The sequence below is a fragment of the Phocoena sinus genome, chromosome 6 (assembly GCF_008692025.1).
Source record: "Phocoena sinus isolate mPhoSin1 chromosome 6, mPhoSin1.pri, whole genome shotgun sequence".
NCBI lineage: Eukaryota > Metazoa > Chordata > Mammalia > Artiodactyla > Phocoenidae > Phocoena > Phocoena sinus.
In genome coordinates, this window is record NC_045768.1 from 36,620,965 (window position 1) to 36,642,811 (window position 21,847).

General features: G+C 45.4%; 2 protein-coding genes across 4 annotated transcripts in view; one reads left to right on the forward strand and one right to left on the reverse strand.

Annotated features, from left to right (window-relative positions):
* GNE (glucosamine (UDP-N-acetyl)-2-epimerase/N-acetylmannosamine kinase) overlaps positions 1–10,773 on the forward strand; it is a 53,820-nt gene extending 43,047 nt beyond the window's left edge. Inside the window, exon 14 of the transcript XR_004350234.1 lies at positions 8,847–10,773. The gene's annotated coding sequence lies outside the window, so the exon portion shown is untranslated. The remainder of the gene's footprint in view (positions 1–8,846) is intronic.
* On the reverse strand, positions 715–20,259 carry CLTA (clathrin light chain A). 3 transcript variants are annotated; one of them, XM_032633947.1, is made up of 5 exons: positions 19,921–20,259; positions 13,048–13,085; positions 10,820–10,937; positions 6,470–6,581; positions 715–1,606 (listed from the first exon to the last, which is right to left on the reverse strand). In XM_032633947.1, exons 1-5 carry the CDS (start codon positions 20,120–20,122, stop codon positions 1,513–1,515), a joined length of 564 nt encoding a protein of 187 aa, XP_032489838.1. In that variant the 5' UTR covers positions 20,123–20,259; the 3' UTR covers positions 715–1,512. The 3 variants fall into 3 exon arrangements, with proteins under 3 accessions (XP_032489838.1, XP_032489839.1, XP_032489837.1); XM_032633948.1 differs by having other exon boundaries at positions 715–2,154; positions 19,921–20,258; XM_032633946.1 differs by having other exon boundaries at positions 715–1,171; positions 19,921–20,255.
* Positions 20,260–21,847: the final 1,588 nt, after the last annotated feature.

Below are 21,847 nucleotides of genomic sequence, written 5' to 3' on the forward strand. Positions count from 1 at the left end.
GCACCTATTGTGTGGACCACTGTGGTCCAGAACATTCTATGATGATGTAAATGTTCTATAATCTGCCCTGTGCAATCCGAATGCTACCTAACTACATGTGGACACAGAGCATATGAAATGGAGCTAGGGGCTAGAATTGTATTTTTAATTCTGATTGACTTAAATAGCCACCTGTGGCTGCTGTACTGGCCAGCAAGGTCTAGATGAAGGACTTGACAACAGAAATATTAGCAAAGTGCTAAGGATGGCACAGATCCCAATGTGTGCTACAGGGATTCCGAGTTAATGGGGCCAGCCACATTCATGCCATCCTGACTCAGGTTTACTGGCTGAATCCAGAGGAGTAAGGGTCTCACTAGCTTTATTTCCTAGAGAGACCCCTGCTGAAATATACTATCCAAGATCCTACAGTAAGGGACGGTGACAAACAAGAGCCACCTGGGAGAAAATGTCTAGGGTGGTGTGGGGATTCAAAGCTCTATCTTTTGGTGGGCAATAGCAATAAGGGGTTAACTTTTAGCCAAGGAACTCCCTTTTCAATGGAAACTTCCACAGACTCCTACTATAGACAACAGAAACTCAGAGCTATTTTAGTTCAAGGCAGGGGTTGGCACCCAGTGGCTGTGCCTCAGCCCTAGAAAGGATAAAAGGAAATTCCTCACCAACCTCACTCCCAACTGCAGCATATCTTGTGGTCAATAATGAAGCTTCATGTTTGTTTATTGTCTGAAACAGAAATTTATTCTCAGAATAACGCACGAAAGCATAGGTTGAGGCTGCCATTGGGAGGCTTCCCCTCCCTTCCTCCGCCACCTCCCCATCTCTTTGAATGCCAGGGACAACACAGTTGAAGGAAACATGCAATCACAAACAATGATCAACTCTAAAGACAAAAGGTTTGGTCCAAAAGAACTCAACATAATTAATCCAATTACCGTGAAGAGCTTCACTGAGTAGGATTAAGATATTGCAGATGTAGTGTTTCCACAGGGTGGCTCTTCAGTGCACCAGGGGGGCCTGCTTGAGGGAGATGAGGACAGAACGCATGCGGGAGACATCTTTGGCCTGCTTGCTGGACTTGGGGTTAAAATCACACAGCCGGGCCACCCGCTCCCACTCAGTGCCTGGGGATGACTCTTCAATATCATTTACAAAGGCTTCTTCTGCTGCCCTGGAAGCAACAAAAGATGTTGGTTTAATGTAGAATCCCTGGTAGCTACCTGGCAGCTGCCCTGTTATGAAAGCAACTGCCTCTTTATGCCTGACTTAATGGCATTCTGGTTTTCCAAAGAGTAACAGCCCCTGGCCCAGGTCAGAATCGGGAGCAGACATACGGCCAGCTTTCCTAGGCACAGGGGCCCCGGACTGCTGTGTAAAATGTTGGAATACAGGTGTTTGGTTCAGGACTCATTCTGTTGATAGAGAATTTAAAAAGCCAGTCCTTAGCCAGCTACTCACCGCCTTCATTAGCAAGGGCAAAGCAGCAGGCTGGCCAAGAACTTGAACAGCAGTTTATGTTGGGCTGTACTGAGTTTCAAGTAAATTTAGAGACCTCCAAAGAAGCCCACAGGTCACTGCACAGTAGCCTCTGGATTTATTCCTAAGGCTGGAGAGAAATAGGGCAGCTCAAAAGGAATTCAAGACAAAGCTCCCATGCTAGCAGGCACTAGAGACTAAAGCCATTCTGGAAGGGGTTTGTTAGGACATTCTCCTCAGCCAAAAGTTTGCCATTTTCCCTCCAGCCGGGTACCATGGGCCTCTTGGGGCACTCTGGCAGGGGTGGGCGCCCAACGGCCGAGAGCCAACCAGTGTGAACTGCTTTTTGGTAGGATGCTGCTCCAACATTTTTTCACACCAAGGTCAGCCCATCCCCAGTTGGGAACTAACTTGTAGGAGCTACAGCCTAAAAGGACAATGCTAAGAGGAGGAAAGACACTACTTCATCTACTCCAACAGGCAAAACAGGCAAAGCGAAAGCAATGGAGATGACTGGTCTGTGGGGACAGAGGGGTGGCACTCTCACAGGGATGGCCGTGGCAAACACCGCTGAAGCCCAGAGCCACTACAACACTGCGACTTCATGGCACACACAAGGGCAGTGAGAAAGGTTTACTTAACTGTTCTAGGCTGTAGCAAGGATGGTTTATGTTTGTGCTTAAAGGTGAAGAGAAGAAAAGAAATAAGAAAAACTTTAGGTCAGATACAGAAAATGAGAATGAGCTCAATGCAGATGGTAAGCTAGACATGCCCTTGCCACTCTGTACTCTTGGGGACGTGCGGCTGGCTTTGCTGGGCCACCCTGCTGCCCAGCAAACCCAGACTTGACTTTTCCAGTCTCCATTTCTACTCCAGAGAGAATGTGCAAAAAGTAAATCCAACACCACCTGTAAGTCCAGCATTTCACAAGTCTCATTGCAAATGCACCCACGGGCCCAGGAAACCCAGCTCTATCTCCTAACGGGATGAAGGGCTCAAGGTCGTGCACCCTAAGAGGCTCTACAGACCTGAGCCTGTTGTCTACTCTTCCCACAAGTTCCTCTCTTCCTTCATTCCACCCTCATCTCCCTTACATCAAAAGCCTAGTCCTAATTTTCAAGGAGGAAATAAGCAATTCAGCAATACTGCTTTGACAACAGAAATCCTTAAACCAAAACAAAACAACACTTTTCCAGAGAAGTTGCAGTTTTCTTTAGGAGGAAAAGCCACAGTGGCCTGTGTCATACAGCTCTGGCTATCTCGACCTCAAAGCTGGGGGTCTCTTTATGCCAGAGTGGGGGACAGGGCATCAGAAGCTGGCCACTAAACAACAATTTCTGGTATGAGACCACAGAGGAACAATTACAGACCCCACGGGAGACTGCCCCCTCTGCTGACTCTTCTGCCCCAACCCCACATTCTTCAAAGGAACCCAGTGTAGAAAATGCTGCCTTCACTGGTTCCTAACCCAGGGCTTCTTCCCCCTCCCCAGGTGGGGACACTCCCCCTTCCCACCTGGGGCAGGGAGGCAGCAGTGGCAGCAGTAACAAGAGGTCAGAGCCCTCCCCAGTCCCAAAACCTTCCCAGACAAGATCACGAATGACTCACATTTTGAAAGTGAGTTAGCTTCCTTCCCTCCAAACCCCAAAATGAAAAATGGCAACCAGAGCTGCAGGGAGTCGTGGTTCTGTGAGACAATCAATGGAACATTCCCCCAGCTTATCAACTCTTAGGCAGCCCCCACAGTGCCAGTTTGAAATAATTTTAAAAGCAAAGCAACTTGTAACATAAAAGGAGCATTAACTATAAACAAAAAGTAGGAACAATCAAGACAAGAAAAGGAATTAGTTTTGCAACATACACATAACCAATCACGTCAGCGAAGGGTTGTTTGTAGAAAGCTTCATCTGCCACCCTAGACAGCAAGAGGTCCAAAAGGCAGGCAAGCAGGCAGGAAAAAAGAGAGAACGTTGAGAAGCAGAAACATCTCAAATCCACAATAGAGGCACGACTGTGCTCTGGGGAGCTGCTCCCAAGGCTCCATCCTAACTGAGTGAGGCTTCCAGCACCAGACACTCCAGCAGGTGAGGCTTCCTACTGGCCTTCCCCGCGGGATTCTCCAGGGTGAGTGCTGCCAGCTTCATCCCCAGGCCTTACCCCAGCAACCACGAGCATTTCCTAGGTACCCACTTATGGGCTGAGCCCTCTGACAGACATTGTGTCCATTCCATCCTCAACCCCAAACAACCCAGGACGCTGAGTGTTCTCCCCGCACTTTACAGATGACGTGATAGGGAAGGGAGGCCTCGAGATGAAGCAACCTGTTTGGCAACAAGTAGCAACAGGGGTGGCAGAACTCACAACCAAGGCGGTCTGGCTCTTTTCACTGTAAGTTATTGCTGCTCCCCAGCTGGTGTGCGCTCGGGAAGCCACGCCTCCTTCCTGCCAGCCTCAGTAAACACCACTGGGCACAAACGCTGCCAGACGCCAGGAACGGTAGGGCCCAAAGCCAGCTCAATCTTGGATTATGCGACTACTGCTTCCCCACACTGACTAGCTGGGACCAACTGCCAGTATCCTGGGAACATAGATGGTCATTTCAAAATGCCCACCTTTGAAAAAAGAGGAGCTAGAAGCAAGCAGTGAGAAGACCTGCAGGCAAGGGTCCTAGCTCTGGCGTACTGTGTGTCCCTGAACACAACCATCAGTCCGCTCAGTCCCTGCCGGACTCGACTGCTTTGACAACGTACAGCCCAGAAGCCAGAACTTCATCCCCGCTTCACTCTCACGTGGGAATGGACCAAAATGGCAACTCTGGGACAAGAAGGAAAGGGGGGCAAGCTTGGTGGACAAGTTCACAAAGCAGGGGACAGGCTGAATCCCTGGGCCCAGCCAGCCCCCCTCATCCAGCATGGGTGGGCGGGGAACCTCCCTCAATGAGTCTTACCCTCTCCTTTGCCCAGTGGGTTTGGGGCACAGGAGTGGGAGGGACCCTTTAAGGACAGTCATGCCCGGTCATTAACCTAAGCTCGCATATTTATTTGAAGGGAAATTCTAGTAATTTTATTTTTAAACTCACACATACCCTTGCTTCTCTCCCATTCTGGTTTATACATAGGAGGTGTTTTGTAGAAATTTAAAGAAAGCAAAAAGAACAGCCTGATTGTAACTCCAAATAAGTCAGCAGGAAAACAGAGTAGTCTGTGGGCACAATGAGTGGGAGGAAAAGGAAAGGCAGGCCAGCTTGTAAACCCATAATCCTTTTAGTTTACACACAGGGCTAAACCTAGTCAATTTCAACTTGTGCTTGCCTCTGCTGGGAAAGAATAAAGGTTTAATGACTCCTGTTCAAAGCATTACTGAGACAACAAAAGCTTGCTGTCAGGCTTTTGCTCCTTTGCAGCTAGCCCAAGAGGAAGGAGCTGTTGGTGACAGGACAGCACAGCCCCATAGAGGCTACAGCCCCAGAACAAAAGGGAAACCACACACACGAAAACTCAGCTGGCCCTTCCACCTGCTTAGAGGGGCCTGAAAGCAGCAATCCTCAGGCAAGGCAGGAAGGGGACTCCACACCTGGAGGGTCAGCCTGGTTTTACCAAGTACTTCGGAGCAGATGCATGGCCTGAGGCAACTCGCCAGGGTAAACAGGGCCTCACAGGGTTCCTGCACAAAGCACCCCATCCATCCTTCTTCAGAAATCTGAACTTGCATCTGGGGGAAATCATCCTGAATGAGCACAGGATTAAGGAACCTGGACCCGTCAGCACTTCAAACTGACCACAATCTCACAGCAGAAGCCCCGGCAGCTAACGCTACTACCCTCAGCAACTCAACCCCGACCAGAGGGCCGCCCCACCATACTTGTCACAAAACTTCAAATGGAACCTGACAGGCACACATGCCCCACAGGAAGGTGGCCAGGACAGAGGCTCGAGGCAGTGACAGAACCAAGAACGGGCAACGGGAGACAGGTAGTCGAAGGCTGCTGCACAAACAGTCCATCTGTTCTGCCGCAGCCGCCCCACAACGGCAGAAACTGTCCGGCAAAGAGGTTAGCTCCCTCTCTTCTGGCAGATTTCCACTTAAGAGCTGCCAGAGACAAGGGTACTTAAACCCACTCCTGCCTCAGAACAAGGACCCAAGGCTCTTTACCATGAAAATTACAAACAGCTCCAGGCCAAGTCTAACCTATCTTTTACACTTAAATGGGTGGAGTGACTATGAAGTGAAAGCCAGTTCCCAGTCTCGAGCCTCACAGGGGAAGCAAGCCCATCGGCCTGCGCCCAGGTGAGCAGTGCTGCCCCCATCTCTCTCTGAGCTGCTTCCAAGTGGACTCTGAGCACGGAGCATTTAAAGACCACAGCTGCTGGTCGGTGGTGAAGGAGAATGACACTGTTTACTCCCTACAACTACTTAATCTTCAGTAAGTGAGTAAATTCTGAAAAGAGCATTTTTAAAAAGTCAACTCAAGATTTTCTTAGACACAGATAAGCACCCAGAGAACCCTTAATTCTGAAGTCACTTGGCTACCTAATGACGAAACATACATCCCTACTACTGGACCCTGTGGGGAGCAGCCCTCAGAGGCAGGGGATGTGACATGACTGAGTCTATAATCACCTCCAAAGTACTGAGATCCTGGAATAGTCCTGAAAGTGGCCTTTCATTCCAGGGTTACATTTTTACATGTGGACTTGATCCCGTGAGATGACACTTCCTTCTGCAGAATCATACCATTACAGGCAGTGCATACTAACCAAACTCTCAGCTGCAGAGCTAGACTCACTACAACTAGTGTGGCGAAAAAACAGGCTGAATTACCCTCACAAGATCCAAGAGACTTGTAACCCTTACATTTCAAGTATATTTTCGAAAACCTGCAAAGACATTTCACACTAAAAGACGCGGCAGCTGAAAACCTAACACTGGCTGGTGGCAACGGACCTGATTTTGTCTTGGCAAACGAGCTGTTCTAGAAGCAGTACGGACTGACCTGTTATTCGCTTTCGTCTTCTGTAGCTGCTCGTCCTGCCTCGCATACCACTCATCTAGCTCCTTTATTGCTTTTTCTTTCCACTCTGCTTCTTGCTTCCGAGAATTGGCATCTTTGAAGGGAAGGAAAAGAAAGACAATACAAATGAGGCGAAATGCAAATTTTAGTCCGCTTCACCGTGTATTTGGGCTTATTAATCTCATGCTGTGTGCGGGCGCATGTGTGTGTTGGAGGGAGAACAGTCGGGAGGGAAGATAAAATTCTCTTTTCCCTGATTGTATGTCCAGCTCTCGATCTTAGCAATTCTATCCAAAGTGTTTCACCACCATTTATCCCAGTCCACCTACACGTTAGTGGATCACTAGGTTTGGGGTTTTTTTTTGAGGTGGGGGAGAGGTGGAAATACTGACTTTTAGTTTTAAAAAAGGCTTTTGGGACACCAACTGGGGAAAAAGCAATTACAGGTGATTCTTTTTTTTTTTTTTTTTTTTGCGGTACACGGGCCTCGCACTGTCGTGGCCTCTCCCATTGCGGAGCGCAGGCTCAGCGGCCATGGCTCACAGGCCCAGCCGCTCCGCGGCATGTGGGATCTTCTCGGACCAGGGCACGAACCCGTGTCCCCTGCATCGGCAGGCGGACTCTCAACCACTGCGCCACCAGGGAAGCCCCACAGGTAATTCTTTAATGATGCTGCCAGTTCAGGGTGGACTATTCATATTAAATAATCTTTTAATAAAATCTCCTCACAAACTATATTCCACACAGGTTGGACAATTAATGGTGGATGCACATCTATGAAGCAGGGAGCTATGAGAAAAATTATCAGAGGTAGAGATAATTCCAGAAGCAGGGAACAGTAGGGTATAGATGGAATTGATATAGGGGAGCACAAAATATCTACTCCTGCTTAGGCCACAGAGCGAGTCTGTGGCAGAGCTAGGGCAGAACTAAAGGAGAAACTCCAATGCGGAGAACTGTGGGGGGAGAGGTGAGGGTCGTCATGAACAGCTATCCAAAAGGTTCTAGGTGAGAGAGAAAATGCACACCTAGCAGGTGTGCCAGATTGGGTTCTCACCCACAAAGTTTCTCAGGACTAAATACAAGTTTCCCTAAGATACTAAAAGAAACATGTCAGTAAATGGTAGAGAGAAGGAAATACAGGTCATACTTTTGCCACAGTTGAGACCGGAAGTCACCCTAATACCTAAACTTTAAGCACATTCTTAAGGATGTCCTCTCTGGCAGGTGTTTTACAGACATCTCATTTAATCTTTACAACAATCCCAAGAAGGTAAACTAGTCCCATATTCAGCAGTGAGAAAAGCTACAGCTCCGCAAGTTTGAGTAACGTTCCCAAAGGTTATAATAAGTGGCAGAGCCAAGATTCACACCCAGGTCTGACTCTAAAGCTCACACATTCTTACTTCACTGTGCTGCCTCCAAAGAGAGGGACGAGGGACGGAAAGGGAGGCAGGCCCAGCAACAGTCACAGATGTGACCAGCAGATGGGCATCAGTGATCCAGACCAGAGTCTGGACAGTGCAGAGCCAGAGCCCAACCTGTAATGAGTGTCCTTGAGGAGCAAAGTACAAAGCAAACAACTTCTTGAAGGGAAGAAAGTAAGCATTCAGGGGCAATTATAGGGCCTTTGCAAGAAAGGTCTTGTAGTAACAACCTGCAGAAGACTTTGTAACTACTAGAAATAACCTAGTAGCAGCTAGAAACTCCCGCAAAGTTTCAGATTATAAAGAACTTTTTACCCTGTTATCTAACTTATCAGAAGGTGACATACTGGCTCAGGAGGAGAATTATTTCACTCAAATTTTCCACTGATGACTCAAGTATACACAGTAAACTTGTGATGTGTGTCTGTCCATGGCATTAAGTGTATGTGGAATGGAGGGTGCTGTGATGCAGTGGGCCGACGGTGCCCTGTGGACAAGAAACTGAAAAAACTTTAAAGAATAAGGTCTCCTTTTCAGGAGTTGTGAAATTACTTCCAAAGAATTACTTTTTGATTGGAGAATATTTTCTTTCTGTATAGTCTAATGATCATTTTACTGCATAAAATAGTTCCTTTAAATCATCTTCTTTTATAAATTTATGAAGTAACACTGGCAATAAGAATTTAGAATTCTTAAACGCTTAGCTTGATGGAACAAAGATCCAAGCTGTAATACAGCGTCTCTGAATCTGGGAGGGAGAAGGGAGAGGAGAGGGTGAAAAATCCTCTTAGAGAGCAGGGTACACTGACAGCTGTCTTCTCTGTCCATACGCATTAATGTTCACAGAAGATTATTGGAAAACGTAGCACACAGCTAAGCTTAAGACCATGGACATTGCTTCTCTATTTTTAGCATCTTGCACTTTCTCACAGTTCTTGCAACAGAAAAATGTGAAACTGCAGAAACACCTAATTCACGGACCAGTTTAATTCGGTTCTACTGGAATACGAGGCCAAATGTTTGACTTCCCTCAGGAAGGCAACATGAGTTAAGAAAATAGCACTTCATGGAATATTCCCAAAGGGTCCAATTTGATAACTGAAAAAGAAAATGAAACTTTTCCAGACACCAGAGTGTACACTCCTCCATGGAGAAGACAACTTTGCTAAACTTTGGGGAAAGAGAAAAGATAAAGCTGGGTTCTGCATCATGAAAAAGACTCCAGTAGTACTAATACCTGCTAAGTCTTGCCTTTAAGTCTACTCAGAAGAGATGCTCAAAGAAGAACAAGCAAGGACCAAGGCTGTTTGCACCAAGAAGACCTATCTTCATCTTTCTAAAGCTGCACTATCCAGTACAGTGGCTACTAGCCTCATGCGGCCATTTAAATTTATTAAAATTAAATAAAATTTAAAACTCAGTTTCTCAGACATAATAGCCACATGCAGTTAGTGGCTACCATACAGAACAGCACAGATATAGAACATTTCCATCATCAAAGAAACTACTATTGGATACTGCTGTAAAGGTTAAATGTAAGTGTGCCCTCTGTTCTGAAAGCCACAGAAACTGGGCTGGAGAGACACTAATTGGCTGTATTATCTGGGTCAATTCCTTTCCTATTTCTGGGTGTCCTTTCCTATTTCTACACCATCTGAGTCATATTTTCACTAGTTCAGCGATTCCCAGGAAGGAATAATAATGCTGACACTGTGGTAACATAGAAGCATGTTGCTATTTCTAGTTGTACAATAAAATATTTAGGCATGATGTATGTGGTGGTGTCTGTATCTTAAAGCGGATCAGGAAAAAAATTATGTGTATATTCACAATACACATATAAATGTATGCACATGTGAGTGTATAAAACATACACATACATGCCTCATTTATACAAAGACAACCCAATATGGCAAAATGTTCATTACTGAATCTGGAGGAAGGGGCACACATGTTTGTTTTACTCTATTCTGTGTCTGAAATTTTAATAAAAAATTGAGAAAAGAATACCCTCTGGATAACACCCCCCCCGCCCCTCTGCCACACCTTTCCAACCCACGTGTACAGATACCAAGTCTCTCCTGATCTTGACCAACAGCTGACACTCCATGGAGAAGGCTCTTCAGCAAAGGCCAGGCTGGCTAGCACTGATTCTCAGGCTCGGCCTGCCCCTCGAGATGGCGTACACTAAATGCAATGCGGCTGAAGGGATGGGTATGGATTCTGAAGCAGAGCAGACTTAAGCTGAAATTCTGACTCTACCACTTCTAGCCGTGGTGATCCGAAAACTTACTCTTCCTCTGATCCTCACTTTCCTCACCCATAAAAAGTAAAAACTTACAGGGATATTAGGGTAAGAAAACCAAATCGTACATATTACCTAACATCCTTCACATTTTCCTCTCAAGCATTTCTTTAAATCCAGCCTTCAAATGGTAAATGGACTGTGCAGTCCCTCACATGGATATGATACCTTCAGGTTTACAAAGCACTCTCATAAATACCATCTCAGACTACCCTTGGGGTTGATAACACTGATCTTACTTCACAGATGAAGAAACAGATTCTGTAAGGTTTGAGCAACCAAGTGCCCACAGCTGATAAGTTACCACTGGGCCTGGAGCCCAGTCTTTCACTCCAAGTCCAAGGCTCTTTCCACAGCACCACTCTGCCCTTCCTGAGAGGACAGATGCACCGTGGCTCTCCGGGCTGCCTGAATCCCCACACAGCGGCCTGTGATTAAGCATCTCCATGTGGTGGTCTTGTGACCTTGTTGGGAAAGATACCTTCCCCAAAACTGTACAAGAACATTATGGCTAATTCATGTTAAAAAGGGATAAAAGTAGAGTCAAGGTCAACTATTCCACTGAAAACAGATACCCAAAGACAGAAAGGGATTCCTTACCAAGGGCTTCCAAGCGTTCCGTTTGCTCTTCTCTCCATTTACGGATACTTTCAGGCTCTGACTGCAATCGATCCACTTGTGAAATAGCTGCATAACTGTCTGTTGGCCCATTACTCTCCTTAACACAAAACACAGTTGTGCTCTATCAGTACCAAAACCTCCTCCCAGAAATGCGCTTCACCCGTTAGAACCGCTGTTTATGTGCAACACTGATGGCTGTGGTAAATGTAAAGGATTACCTTACAAGCACCACCACCACCTTACGTGCCAACAGGGAGCTTTCAACATTATGCACTCAATCCTTGCAATCCACAAGGGAGCCTGAGTAGTTCTTATCCTGTTAATAAATGGGACATGAGTGGGAGATGGGAAAGCTGGGGAAGTGAGTAATGGACTTACTAGGAAACAGTGTGATCAGTTTTATTTTCCTTACTTGACACAGAGATTGTGATATCTTCAAAGTAACAAAGGTAAATACACAGCACGGCAAGGCCTAGAACCTGACACTTCTAAATGTTATTATACAATACAGGGAAAAGTACACTTCATACCGCCTAATCAAAATATAGTGAATTCTAGGAAAAAGAGAGTCCAAAAGAAAATGTATAGTTACTACAGTCACACCAAAGAAAATAAAAAGGCAGGCCAATGTGAGTCACAGCGTACGGGATGGGGAGGGAGACACACAGGTTCTTTATAGTGGTTAAGATTGGGAAGCTAATAAATAAATTGATAAAGATTCAAAAAGAATCTAATCTTTATAGAATTATTTCACCTACTAAACTAGGGAATATTACCAGCTTAACTTAACCAGACTATAAACAAAGATGGAAAGAAAATTATTTACAGTAGTATTTATTAGTAACTAACTTATTGTTAGTACTTTCCATGTTTCAGCCACATAAAAGCTTTATCTCCCAAACACCTTGCAAGTCAAATTTTTATTCCCATGTCAGCAGTCGGGGGATTAAACTGAGGCGCAGAGAAATGACATGTCCAAATTCACAGCTAGTAAGAGATAAAGCCAGGACTGAACCCCATTCCATCTCACTCTAAAGACCAAGCTCTAAACCAGGGACTGGAAACTATAGCCAGCTTGGCCACCTGTTTTTGTAATTAAATTTTACTGGAACAGAGCTACGCCCATTCATTTACATACTGTCTACAGATGCTTTCATGTTACAGCAACAGAATAGGTTGACAGAGACCTTATGACCCACAAAGCTTAAAATGTTTACTATCTGGTCCTTTACAGCAAAAGTTAGTCCACCTTTGGCTTAAACCAATTAGACTAATCTCATCCTTCCTGACAGTTAACTGGTTGAAGGGTGGGCAGAAACCCAGGCAGAAGCAAAGCACCACGCTATTTCCCCAGGCTACAGTGATTACTTCCATCTGGTCAAGAGGGAAACATAGGACTTTTGTTGAGTGGTTGGGAGAAACCTCCATGTTGTTCTAGATAGTATGACATGCACATGTGAGACCCGGAAGTGCTGTAGCCATTCTGCCACCGTGAAAGAGTATAAAACTGCACACTCAGCTGGCAGAACCAGAGTCCTAGAGGAACTGAGTCGGAATCCAGGTCCGAGGACCCCTAGCCTATCTCAGAGTTCTTTCAATTACATAAGCTAGTGAATTCTCTCTATTTAAGCCAATGCAAGTTGGGCTGGTGACCAAAAACTCAGTGATACAGAGGGAAAATAATGGTAGTCGTCACAAATACCAGTCACCCCCCACCCTCAAGACAATCTAAAAGCTGAAAAGTTCCAATGCTGGCCCCACCACATACTACCTTTGTTACTTTTAGACTCCTGGTTTAACCTCTGTATGCCTCAGTTTATTCATCTGTAAATGGGAATAACAATAGTTCAGGTCCCTCAGATTGTTGTGAGAATTAAAGAAAATTCAATATAAACAGTGCTTGACACTACATGGCACAGTGTTTAAATCAGCCACCACTGCCACTGCCACCACCACTGCCATCATCATGAAGGGTCATTTCTTGAGAATAAAGTTGGTAACACTAGGGTCAGGTCAATCACATTTTAAAAGACTACTCTATCAGTGTTACCTCTCTTCAAATCTTTCCACTTTGGCAGGTAACATACCAGTTACTAATACATCCAGGAAAGTCAAAGGAGTGGGGTCCTTTCCAGGTCAGTCAATTCAAATCACAGGAAAGGAAGACTCTCAACACTATCATGCAACATAATCAGAGTACTCTGTACCTGGTAGTATTCGCCATTCATGATTCCTTCAACAGCATCTGCAAGACATAAGATTTCAATCTGTCAATCAGGGCTGGTCATATGCTGGGCCAAAGGGTTACAGAGTATGACACAGTGCTGTAAGTACTCTAAGTTACTATCCCTGTGCTAGGTACCAGATAAACAATGGACAACTTTCTATTTAATGAAATCAAGATGTGCTTACACAAATGACTTCACCAAAATGTGGACAAATCTGTCCAAAAGCTTTTGATAATTGTCTTCTGGCTTAGAGATAACACTTAGAAGCCCAGCAGAAGAGCCTCACAGAGCAACAGTTTCTCTATCAAAGTTCTAAAGAAGGCAAAGGATAAGGGTGGCCCGGAATCCTTCACAGTGAGCAGAGATATGCAGCTTCATATTTAAACCAAGGTACTTTCTTGGGGTCAGGACTCTCCATCCTTTGGCTAGAATAGGTTTGGCACCTGAGGGTCTACACTTGAGACTTCTTACTAATTCCTCAAGTCTACTTGGAATTAGTCCAGAACAGTAAGCTTTGGGCATACCAAATTAAATTAGTGTTTTCAAGGATGCAAGTTACAAAAACTCAGATTGTATACAATCTGATCTTATTGGCACAATTAATTGTTCATGAGCTAAATGAGAAAGTCCATCTCAGAAATATGAAAAATGTCTAAGACTCAGAGATTATCAATCCATACAGTACAAAATGGTGGTCCACAGGCTGAACATATTTTATTTAAAATACAAAGCACTAAATCAGGAAATTTCACAAAATCAGGATTCCCAGTGTGTGTGTGTGGGTGTGCAGACAGAAGATCTGGCAACACTGGGCCTGCATTCCTAAATGAAGGCAGCCTTTACGTGCAGCATGCTCTGGACAATTTGCCAGTCCCCACTAGCCCCATTTTTTTTTTTTTTAACCCATTCTGTGTGTCACTAATTCAGTTACCTGACTGGCCCAATAAGCATGTGTTTCTAACCTATGCCCTGACCCAACAGCCATCACTGATACAGCCTGTACCAGGCTGCACACCAGCCCTTTGGAGTGGCTGCTCTGCCTCCCCTTGAAAGCTTCAATACAGGCACCATAAAAATGCAGCGTCCACCTACATATTCTATGTATTCTCTATCTGTTGGCTGACCCATATTTACTGCCTACTATGTAGGACTTACAGTATTTTGTCCAATTGTTTTCAAACTATGATAAAATAATTTATCATAAATAATTTATCATGTTATTGCATGGGATGGGAGAGGGAAGAGGAGAAAAGAGATGAACCTAAAAGATACAAGAACCCAAGTAGTAAAAGGAATGCAGAGCAGCTAGTGTGGGCCACCATCACAAGGCCCTCAGAAACATCAGAGGTTTTCCTAGAAGCCAGAGGCAGGGTGCTCTGAGTCGCATTCTTTCCTTTGAACAGGCAAAGATTTCATCAAACCACTCCAGTTTTCTTGGTTCCTAACTAATTAAACCCAACTTGAACCGCCTATTTTCCAAATCAACCTCATTCTCTTGCTTCTCCCAATTACCCTCCTCTTAGCTTTGGGAGTACTGAAAACTTTCATTTCCCCAGCATGCCTCCCTGATACCAAAACATTGTTTTAAAAAAAAGGAAAATGGAGACAGAAGAAAATGCCACATAATTTCATTACTCAGCCTATTGGTTTCTATTTTTTTACTTTATCTAATGCATACACATAAAATTTCTTCCCGCAAAATGACTCCTGTAACAGATGCTTTTTAGTAATCCATTCATCTATATCATTAAATTCTCAACTTTTTTAGTATGAAAACACCTACTACTTACTGCTTCCAATGTGCCAGGCACAATGTTAAACACTTTCTATACATTAAGTTTAATCCTCACAACAAATCTGTATGTATCAGCACTTCACAAACGACCTTAAAATACATGTAGGGTTGGTTCCTTGAGAGGTAAGTAAGGTGTTCTTGAAGGGGCAGATAACTAATCACAGTATTTTCACTCTTAAATTTATTTTTTATGTTTAAGATATATAAGAAAAACATTAAATGCATGTATCATGAGATAATCAGCATTTAAAAAGTGGTGCAATACCTGGGCAAGCGAGAAGTCAGAGGAAGGATCATCTGATAACCTGAGGCATGAAGACAAACCACAGGATCTAAGCACTTACCAACCCATCACAGCTCTGATCCATGTTTCACTTGCTGGTTATCTATCAATCATTTCAACATATTTCTCGTACTTTTCTTAATTTCCTTACTTGTTTTACTCCTATGCTTTATTTATAAAAGTACAAAAATGAGTTTCTTGTAGTTTTTGTCCGTGGCTTTTTTCTACGTTAAGCTGTTTCTGTGCCACCTATCCCTATCATTTTTAAAATATTCTATCAAGTTTTGAAAATGTAAATTTAGCAAAAAACTAATAAAAGTATTTGCAGAGGGCATATTCAATCCTTCCTCAGCAATAAATTTCTTGACACAGAACTGATGGATCACAGAATATATATTCTAAAGACCTCTAAACACCAGCCATTTACCTCCTTTGGTCCACCATTTGGTGGACCAAAGCATCACCACAAGTGCCCCATTTTTCAGACCTTCATTGCTACTAGAGACTGAGTTTTAGCGTGTTTTAAAATTTTTGCTAATCTGATAGCAGGAAAAAAACCCTTAAGGTGGCTTTGTTGTGCCAATCTTCTGTGAGGTGATCACCTGACATCTGATTTTCTTCTTTACTAAACTGCCTGAGTTTTGCCCATTTTTCTGCTATCTTTTGATTTCTAAGTATTCTTTCTGTATTATTTGTTTTCTCACATTGCAAATATTTTCCCCATTATCTTTTTGTATGGTTTACAATAGTTAATGCCTAGAACTACTTAACTTGTATGAGACACTATCAGTTTTTTTTTCCTTTATGATTTCTCTGTCTGCATTTATGATGAAGGCCTTTCCTACTCTAAGATAAACATTCACTTTTCTTCTGGTACTTAAAAAAAAAAAAAAGCCTCTCTTTAATCCACCTGGAATTTATTTTTTTTGAGTAAAATTTAAAAGTGAGACACGGGTTTGAGCCCTGGTCCAGGAAGATCCCACATGCTGCGGAGCAACTAAGCCCATGTGCCACAACTACTGAGCCTGTGCTCTAGAGCCCGAGAGCCACAACTGCTGAAGCCCGCATGCCTAGAGCCTATGCTCCACAACAAGAGAAGCCACCACAATAAGAAGCCTGCGCACCGCAACGAAGAGTAGCCCCTGCTCACCACAACTAGAGAAAGCCCATGTGCAGCAACGAAGACCCAATGCAGCCATAAATAAGTAAGTAAATACTATTTTAAAAAGTGAGATAATTTTAAATCTTCGGGCCTACAATGGCTAGTCTGGCCAGGCCTACGTTTTGGTTAATATATTACAACTAACACACCAACTATCCAGTTAATATTTATTTCAACCCAGGGCCACTGTCAGTAGGAGAGACCTTGGTCACTACTCCAGACACAACATCAGAAGCAATTCTCATCCCATAGCTCTTTCTAAGTCACATGTTGCCTGTCCTTTAGGTCTGAAGATTCATCCAGACTCACTGGCAAGTGCTTTGAGCTTTTATTAGTTACTGTACTACTGTACTGACATTCAACTGGCTCAAATCAAAGGATCATCTGTTGCTACAGAAACATGCAGAAGAAAGGCCACCCAGGGCCTTGATTTATTAGGACAACTAAGCTAACCAACTTGATGCCCCAGAAGGAAACTTTCTAGGGCATCTCTAGAACTCCAGACAGAAACAAGGGCCAGAATAAGTTTCCAGAGATGAAAGACTCTTTATCCCAAACCCACCTTCAACTTTCCATGTTCCCCAACCAATGGAAGTCAAGCAGACCTGGGTCTGAATTCCTGTGGAGTCATGCATTAGCTTGCCACTTTAGGAACCCTGCTTAACTTCCACAACCATCAGTTCTCACCTGAAACAGGATGACACTACCACTCTGCCTGCAGTTACTGCATGGATCTGAAAGTACACAGAGAACCTGGGGCACAGCAAATGTGCAGTATCACTAAGGATCATGCATGCAATTTCCCCGAACTTCCCTCCACCACTGCTACCAAGAAAATTACTCTCCACCTCCAGAAAGCTTTCCTTTATGTACCTCTCTTCCTTTGATGAGTGCCTCACTGCCATACTCTCTCAGTAGCTCCTTAATCACCTCTCTTAGCCTCCTCCATCCTCAGCCCTCACGATTGAGGGCTTTTCCTCAGCTCTAGACTCGCGCTGCCTCTTTCCTGACCGTTTGTTCTTACTCAGTATCCCCAAGCCACTTCACTTAGCTGGTTACCTCCCACCTCTAAACTAATGTTCTTCTCCGGATATCCTAACAACTGAGGGCGCCATCCAAGGCTCAGGCCTAGCCCCTCCTCCATGGGAGTTTTCCCCAAGGCTGGGAGAGTTTAGGTATGTTCCTCTCTCCTGCCTATATATCTCTGTACGGTAACACATCAGATACAGAGCTCCCTCCTAAAAGCTGTGTCTTCAGCACACCCCAAAGCCTATAGGCTTTGTAACACCTTTCTCACCTCACTCCCAAGGAATAATAGGCAGGGACTGTGTGTAGTCATAACATACCAGGTTCTGTGTGTAAGCACTTTATGGGTGCTCTCCAATATAATCCTAGCAATCCTGTGTGGTGAGTATCCGCACCTTTTACAGAGAAGAAAACTGAGGCAGGGCAGTGGCAGCGATGGTTATGTAAGTTGTCTGAGACCACAAAGCTAAACACATTCAAGCAGTCTAGGACAGCACAGAATCTTAACCCCTAGAGAGAGAGAAGAAAAGAGAAAAAGAAAGAAGATAAAGTGTCCAACTAGTGCTCTAATCCTCAAAGGAAGTGCTGAGCATTGCACTATTTTTTTTCTGACCACTGCACTATTACCAACCTCAACTACACTGTCAGAGATCTGGCTTTAAGTCACTAAATGCTTAGTTCACTAAGAAAGCCCTTCCTAGGAACTAAGTCAGCAATCATCCCTTCCTTCCCTTTGCTGAAAGCTTGATGCACAAGGGATCTGCGTGTCCAGCTCTATTCTTTCCCTTTTACCCCTCCCATCACCAAGATCTGCTGGTTCTATACAGGACCCCTGTACCTGACATTTTTGCACATTCCTTTGTACCTACTGTGTGCCAGACACCCTGCTAGGCACCAGGGATACAACAGTGAGCAAGAGTCAACACTGTCCTTCAATCAGGACAGTCTTCTATGAGTCCTGATACCCCCAACTGTCCTCCCCAGGGCAACCACAACTGCCTTTCAGAAATGACAATCTCTTATCCCACGCCACCCCTGCTTAAACAACTGCAACAGACTATGGCACAGTCTAAGGTGGGGGGACTTGGCGCTCAGCTATTAACTTGCCCTTTTTTCTTAAGCAAGTCATTTCTCTACAGGACTCAGTTCTCTCCTTCTATTCAATGAGTGAGATAAACGAAGGATCTAAAAATATTACCATTCTCAGGCAAATGCTGAAGACCTCCTGACAACAACAAAGAAACCCTAATCACCTAAAGCCAAATTCATTTTCCGGCCACAGCCTAGTTCAGCCCAATATAAATTGCATTTTCAGGTATACTACCCATTCTCCTGTAGATTCTTATTGGGCAACTGATTTGCTCAGGAGGCAGCATGATGTAGTATAAAAATTCAGGCTGCAAACTAGCGGTCTCCCCACCCCACTCCCCGAACAGGTTCTGTTTGGCTGAAGACAGATTTCGGAGTCCGAATGGTTTTACGAAGACCACTCACTACTCTAGTGCACCAAAGCTGCAGTCTCCAATACTCCTTATTACCTCACACCCGCATGTTTCTCTCATTTATGTTACCTGCCTGGCCCCTTAAGGTCTGAGTTCAGGGTAGCATAAACACCTCTATCTGTCCCACCTGTACCTTATTCTCCCTTAGTTGGAACGTTTTTTAAAGAAATGAAAAAGCTGCGTCCCGTTTCTTGTAGCTCATTTCCTACTTCCCTATACGATTAAAAAGGTCTCTTAGACTCATCCTTTCCTCCTACCGCCACAACCCGAAGCACTGCACACAGGTAAGGCATTCAGAAGTCAGACTGGCAGCCTGCCACGCTCGCTTTCTCTTTTTTGCTGGAGCTTGGCTGGGGAAAGGCCACACTACTTTTTCCCTTCACCTCATGGAAGACCGATCCAGGCTAATCTCAGGTTCTGCTTAGGCAACACTGCCTACCAAAGCTCTTCCCAGAGGAAGGAGAGCTCCGGAAGTCCTAGCAGTGATACGTTCCACAAGCGGTAAAACTCTTGCCCTCTTTGGCCACAGTTTCTCCAGGGCTAGACCGTCTTTCTCGCCTTCCCTATTCACTCCTCCTTCCCCCCCCCCAACATTCTGTACACCTTAAGTGCTGAAACACTGAACTGCATTGCCATTTTCGTTTCTGTCTCGAAAACGATACGATTCTTTTTTTTTTTCCCCCCGGCCTTCCTTCCTACTAACTGGTCTGTGTTAGGCTCAGACTGGCCTGTAAGTCTGGCCAAAGTGCGCCAATGCGGCTGTGCCTCTGAGGCCAGGCTCAAGGCACAGCAAATGCTCAATGAAAGATCCCTGCATTGAACGGGCTTCTTCGGGCTCCTCAGCTTATCCTATTTTCTTGACTTTTTCCCCCGCCCGTGCCCGGGAGCGCTCAAACACACTCACAGAACGGACCAGGCTTGCCGAGCCTGCGTTTCTGCATGACTGAGCCGGGGTCCCGTTTCCTTTTTGCTTCCTCCTTAACCTCTCGCTCAGCGAGGTACAAGAGTTACACAGAGCTTCTCAGACCCGCTCCGGGCCGAGTTTCCGGACAAGTGCTCCCGCCCCGAACGCGCCCGCACTCACCCGGACCCCCCGGCGGCTCGCCGTGCGGCTGGGGCCCGTGGGCGCCGCCGTCCAGGATAGCGAAGGCCTCGTCGTTCTCTATGCCCGCAATCTCGCTCTCCTGCTGCGCCAAAAAGGCCGCAGCAGGGTCCTCTTCGCCGGCCACTCCGTTCCCCAGCGCTGGGCCGCTAGCGTGGGCGCCGAACGGATCTAACTCAGCCATGGCGGGCAGTTCAACAGCACAGTCACCGACGCTGAGAGACACACCAACCGACCACCCAACTCCGCGCCCGGCAGCGGCCGCTGTGGTGGCGACTGATATCAAGCGGGAGGACGAAGAAGACGGAAGCGGAAACCCTGCCCCAATATCCGGTCGGTCTGGGCTGTGTTGGAGAGCCGAAAAGGTAATAACCAATCAGAGGACAGAAGTGGTTCACGAGCTAACCAATCAGCCGGAGGAGGGTTGGGCCCCCGAGTGAAGCTCGTGACTCGGGAAGCACCTGCGAGGAGGGTGCTGAGCCCGGCCGGCCCCCGGCAGGAGGAAGTGGTGCGTGACTTAGAGCAGCTTTGCCTGACCCGCCTTTGTGGCTGGACCGACCCGGGACCGCCACCTCACAGAGGACTCTGAACCGGGAAGTGAGGTGAAGTTAGGGCGGCGATGATTGGCCGACTGCAGAAGAGTCAAGCCACTTAGGCTTTCTGAATCTCAGTTTCCTCATTTGTAAAATGGGAACAAGAATACTGCACTATCTCCCTCCCAGGATTACTGGGAAAACTGACTCCTATTACGGCTGTGTACTGGCTTTCTAAAAAAATTTTTATTTGTTAACTCATTGACCCAGTCTGGGTTGTTTTCTCCCCTACAGCCGCCTGACTTAAATGTAATCAATTCAAATACACTCTGACGTTTCTCCCCTATAGTATTGTTATAAAAAGGCGAATATATCCCCTTATACAAAGCCCTTTTGCAGCCAGTACTCTTTTCAGAGCTAGACAGAAGTTTCTAGGACTGAAAAATTCCTTAAGGATCATCGGGTTCATAGGGAAGCTGAGGCCCCCATGAGGGGTCAGTCCCACAGGAAGTCAGTGGCCAAGAGGAAACCCTGGTCTCCTGGGCAATCCCGAATGGTACTAGCCACAACATCTTATATGTGCGCACCCTTCCCACCTAAGGACAGCAGGAACTTGCTTAGAAAACAAAGTGCTGTCAGTATTTCTTTAATATCAGGGACATGTTAATAACATGGCTAGTTAATTTTGTCTACACCCTAGGGAGGATAATCCAGTGATTCCAGTTTCTCGTGCTCATGTTGAGGAGGGGCTTATCCACTGGCCAAAAGAAGGACCTTTCTCCTTCACCACCACCACCCTAAAAGTCGAAAACAGAAACAAACCAAAAGAACCAGCCAGAGGTCAAAGTTGCCTCCAGAGGTAGTCAGTAAGGGACAAGAAAGTGGGTCCTAAAAATATACACTAATCTTTGTTGACACAAAAGGGTAATTGCTTCCTTAAAGCATGTATTTACCTTTAAAGTCGTTTAAAGTATGAAGTGTAGGAAAGTTTTGAAGAAAATCATTTAAGAAATTTAAAATTTTAGGGCCTGCACCTGACTCAGTTTCCCCCCCTCTCTTTTTGTTTTAATGCTCATCCCTAACATAAATGGACTCATCCCTAACAGAAATTGGCAACAATGCATGAAGTAGTTTCACATTCCTCTTCTCTTTGAAACAATATATCCTGCCCCTGTTAGGAGGATAAGGGACAGAGACTACCCTGAGAGGGCCCAAGGAAGACAACTTTTGGTTGCTCACAGCAGTAGTAGCTGAGGGCCAGAGAGCATTCTCTTGGGGGCAAGCGCGTAACTCTGGGGAAGCTGTTCTGAGAGTCACTTGCTAGAGGGGGCACCATCTCTCGTCATGCAAAATCAGCAAGTGTTTATTCACTCAAA

What these genes read in the sequence shown, in the direction of transcription:
- CLTA (XM_032633946.1), bottom strand. Translation starts at nt 20,122, where the DNA reads ATGGCTGAGTTAGATCCGTTCGGCGCCCACGCTAGCGGCCCAGCGCTG. An exon ending in GGAACGCTTGGAAGCCCTTG is followed by an intron (nt 6,582 to 10,819) that starts GTAAGGAATCCC and finishes TTCCCTTCAAAG; the next exon opens with ATGCCAATTCTCGGAAGCAA. An exon ending in AAGACGAAAGCGAATAACAG is followed by an intron (nt 1,172 to 6,469) that starts GTCAGTCCGTAC and finishes TGTTGCTTCCAG; the next exon opens with GGCAGCAGAAGAAGCCTTTG.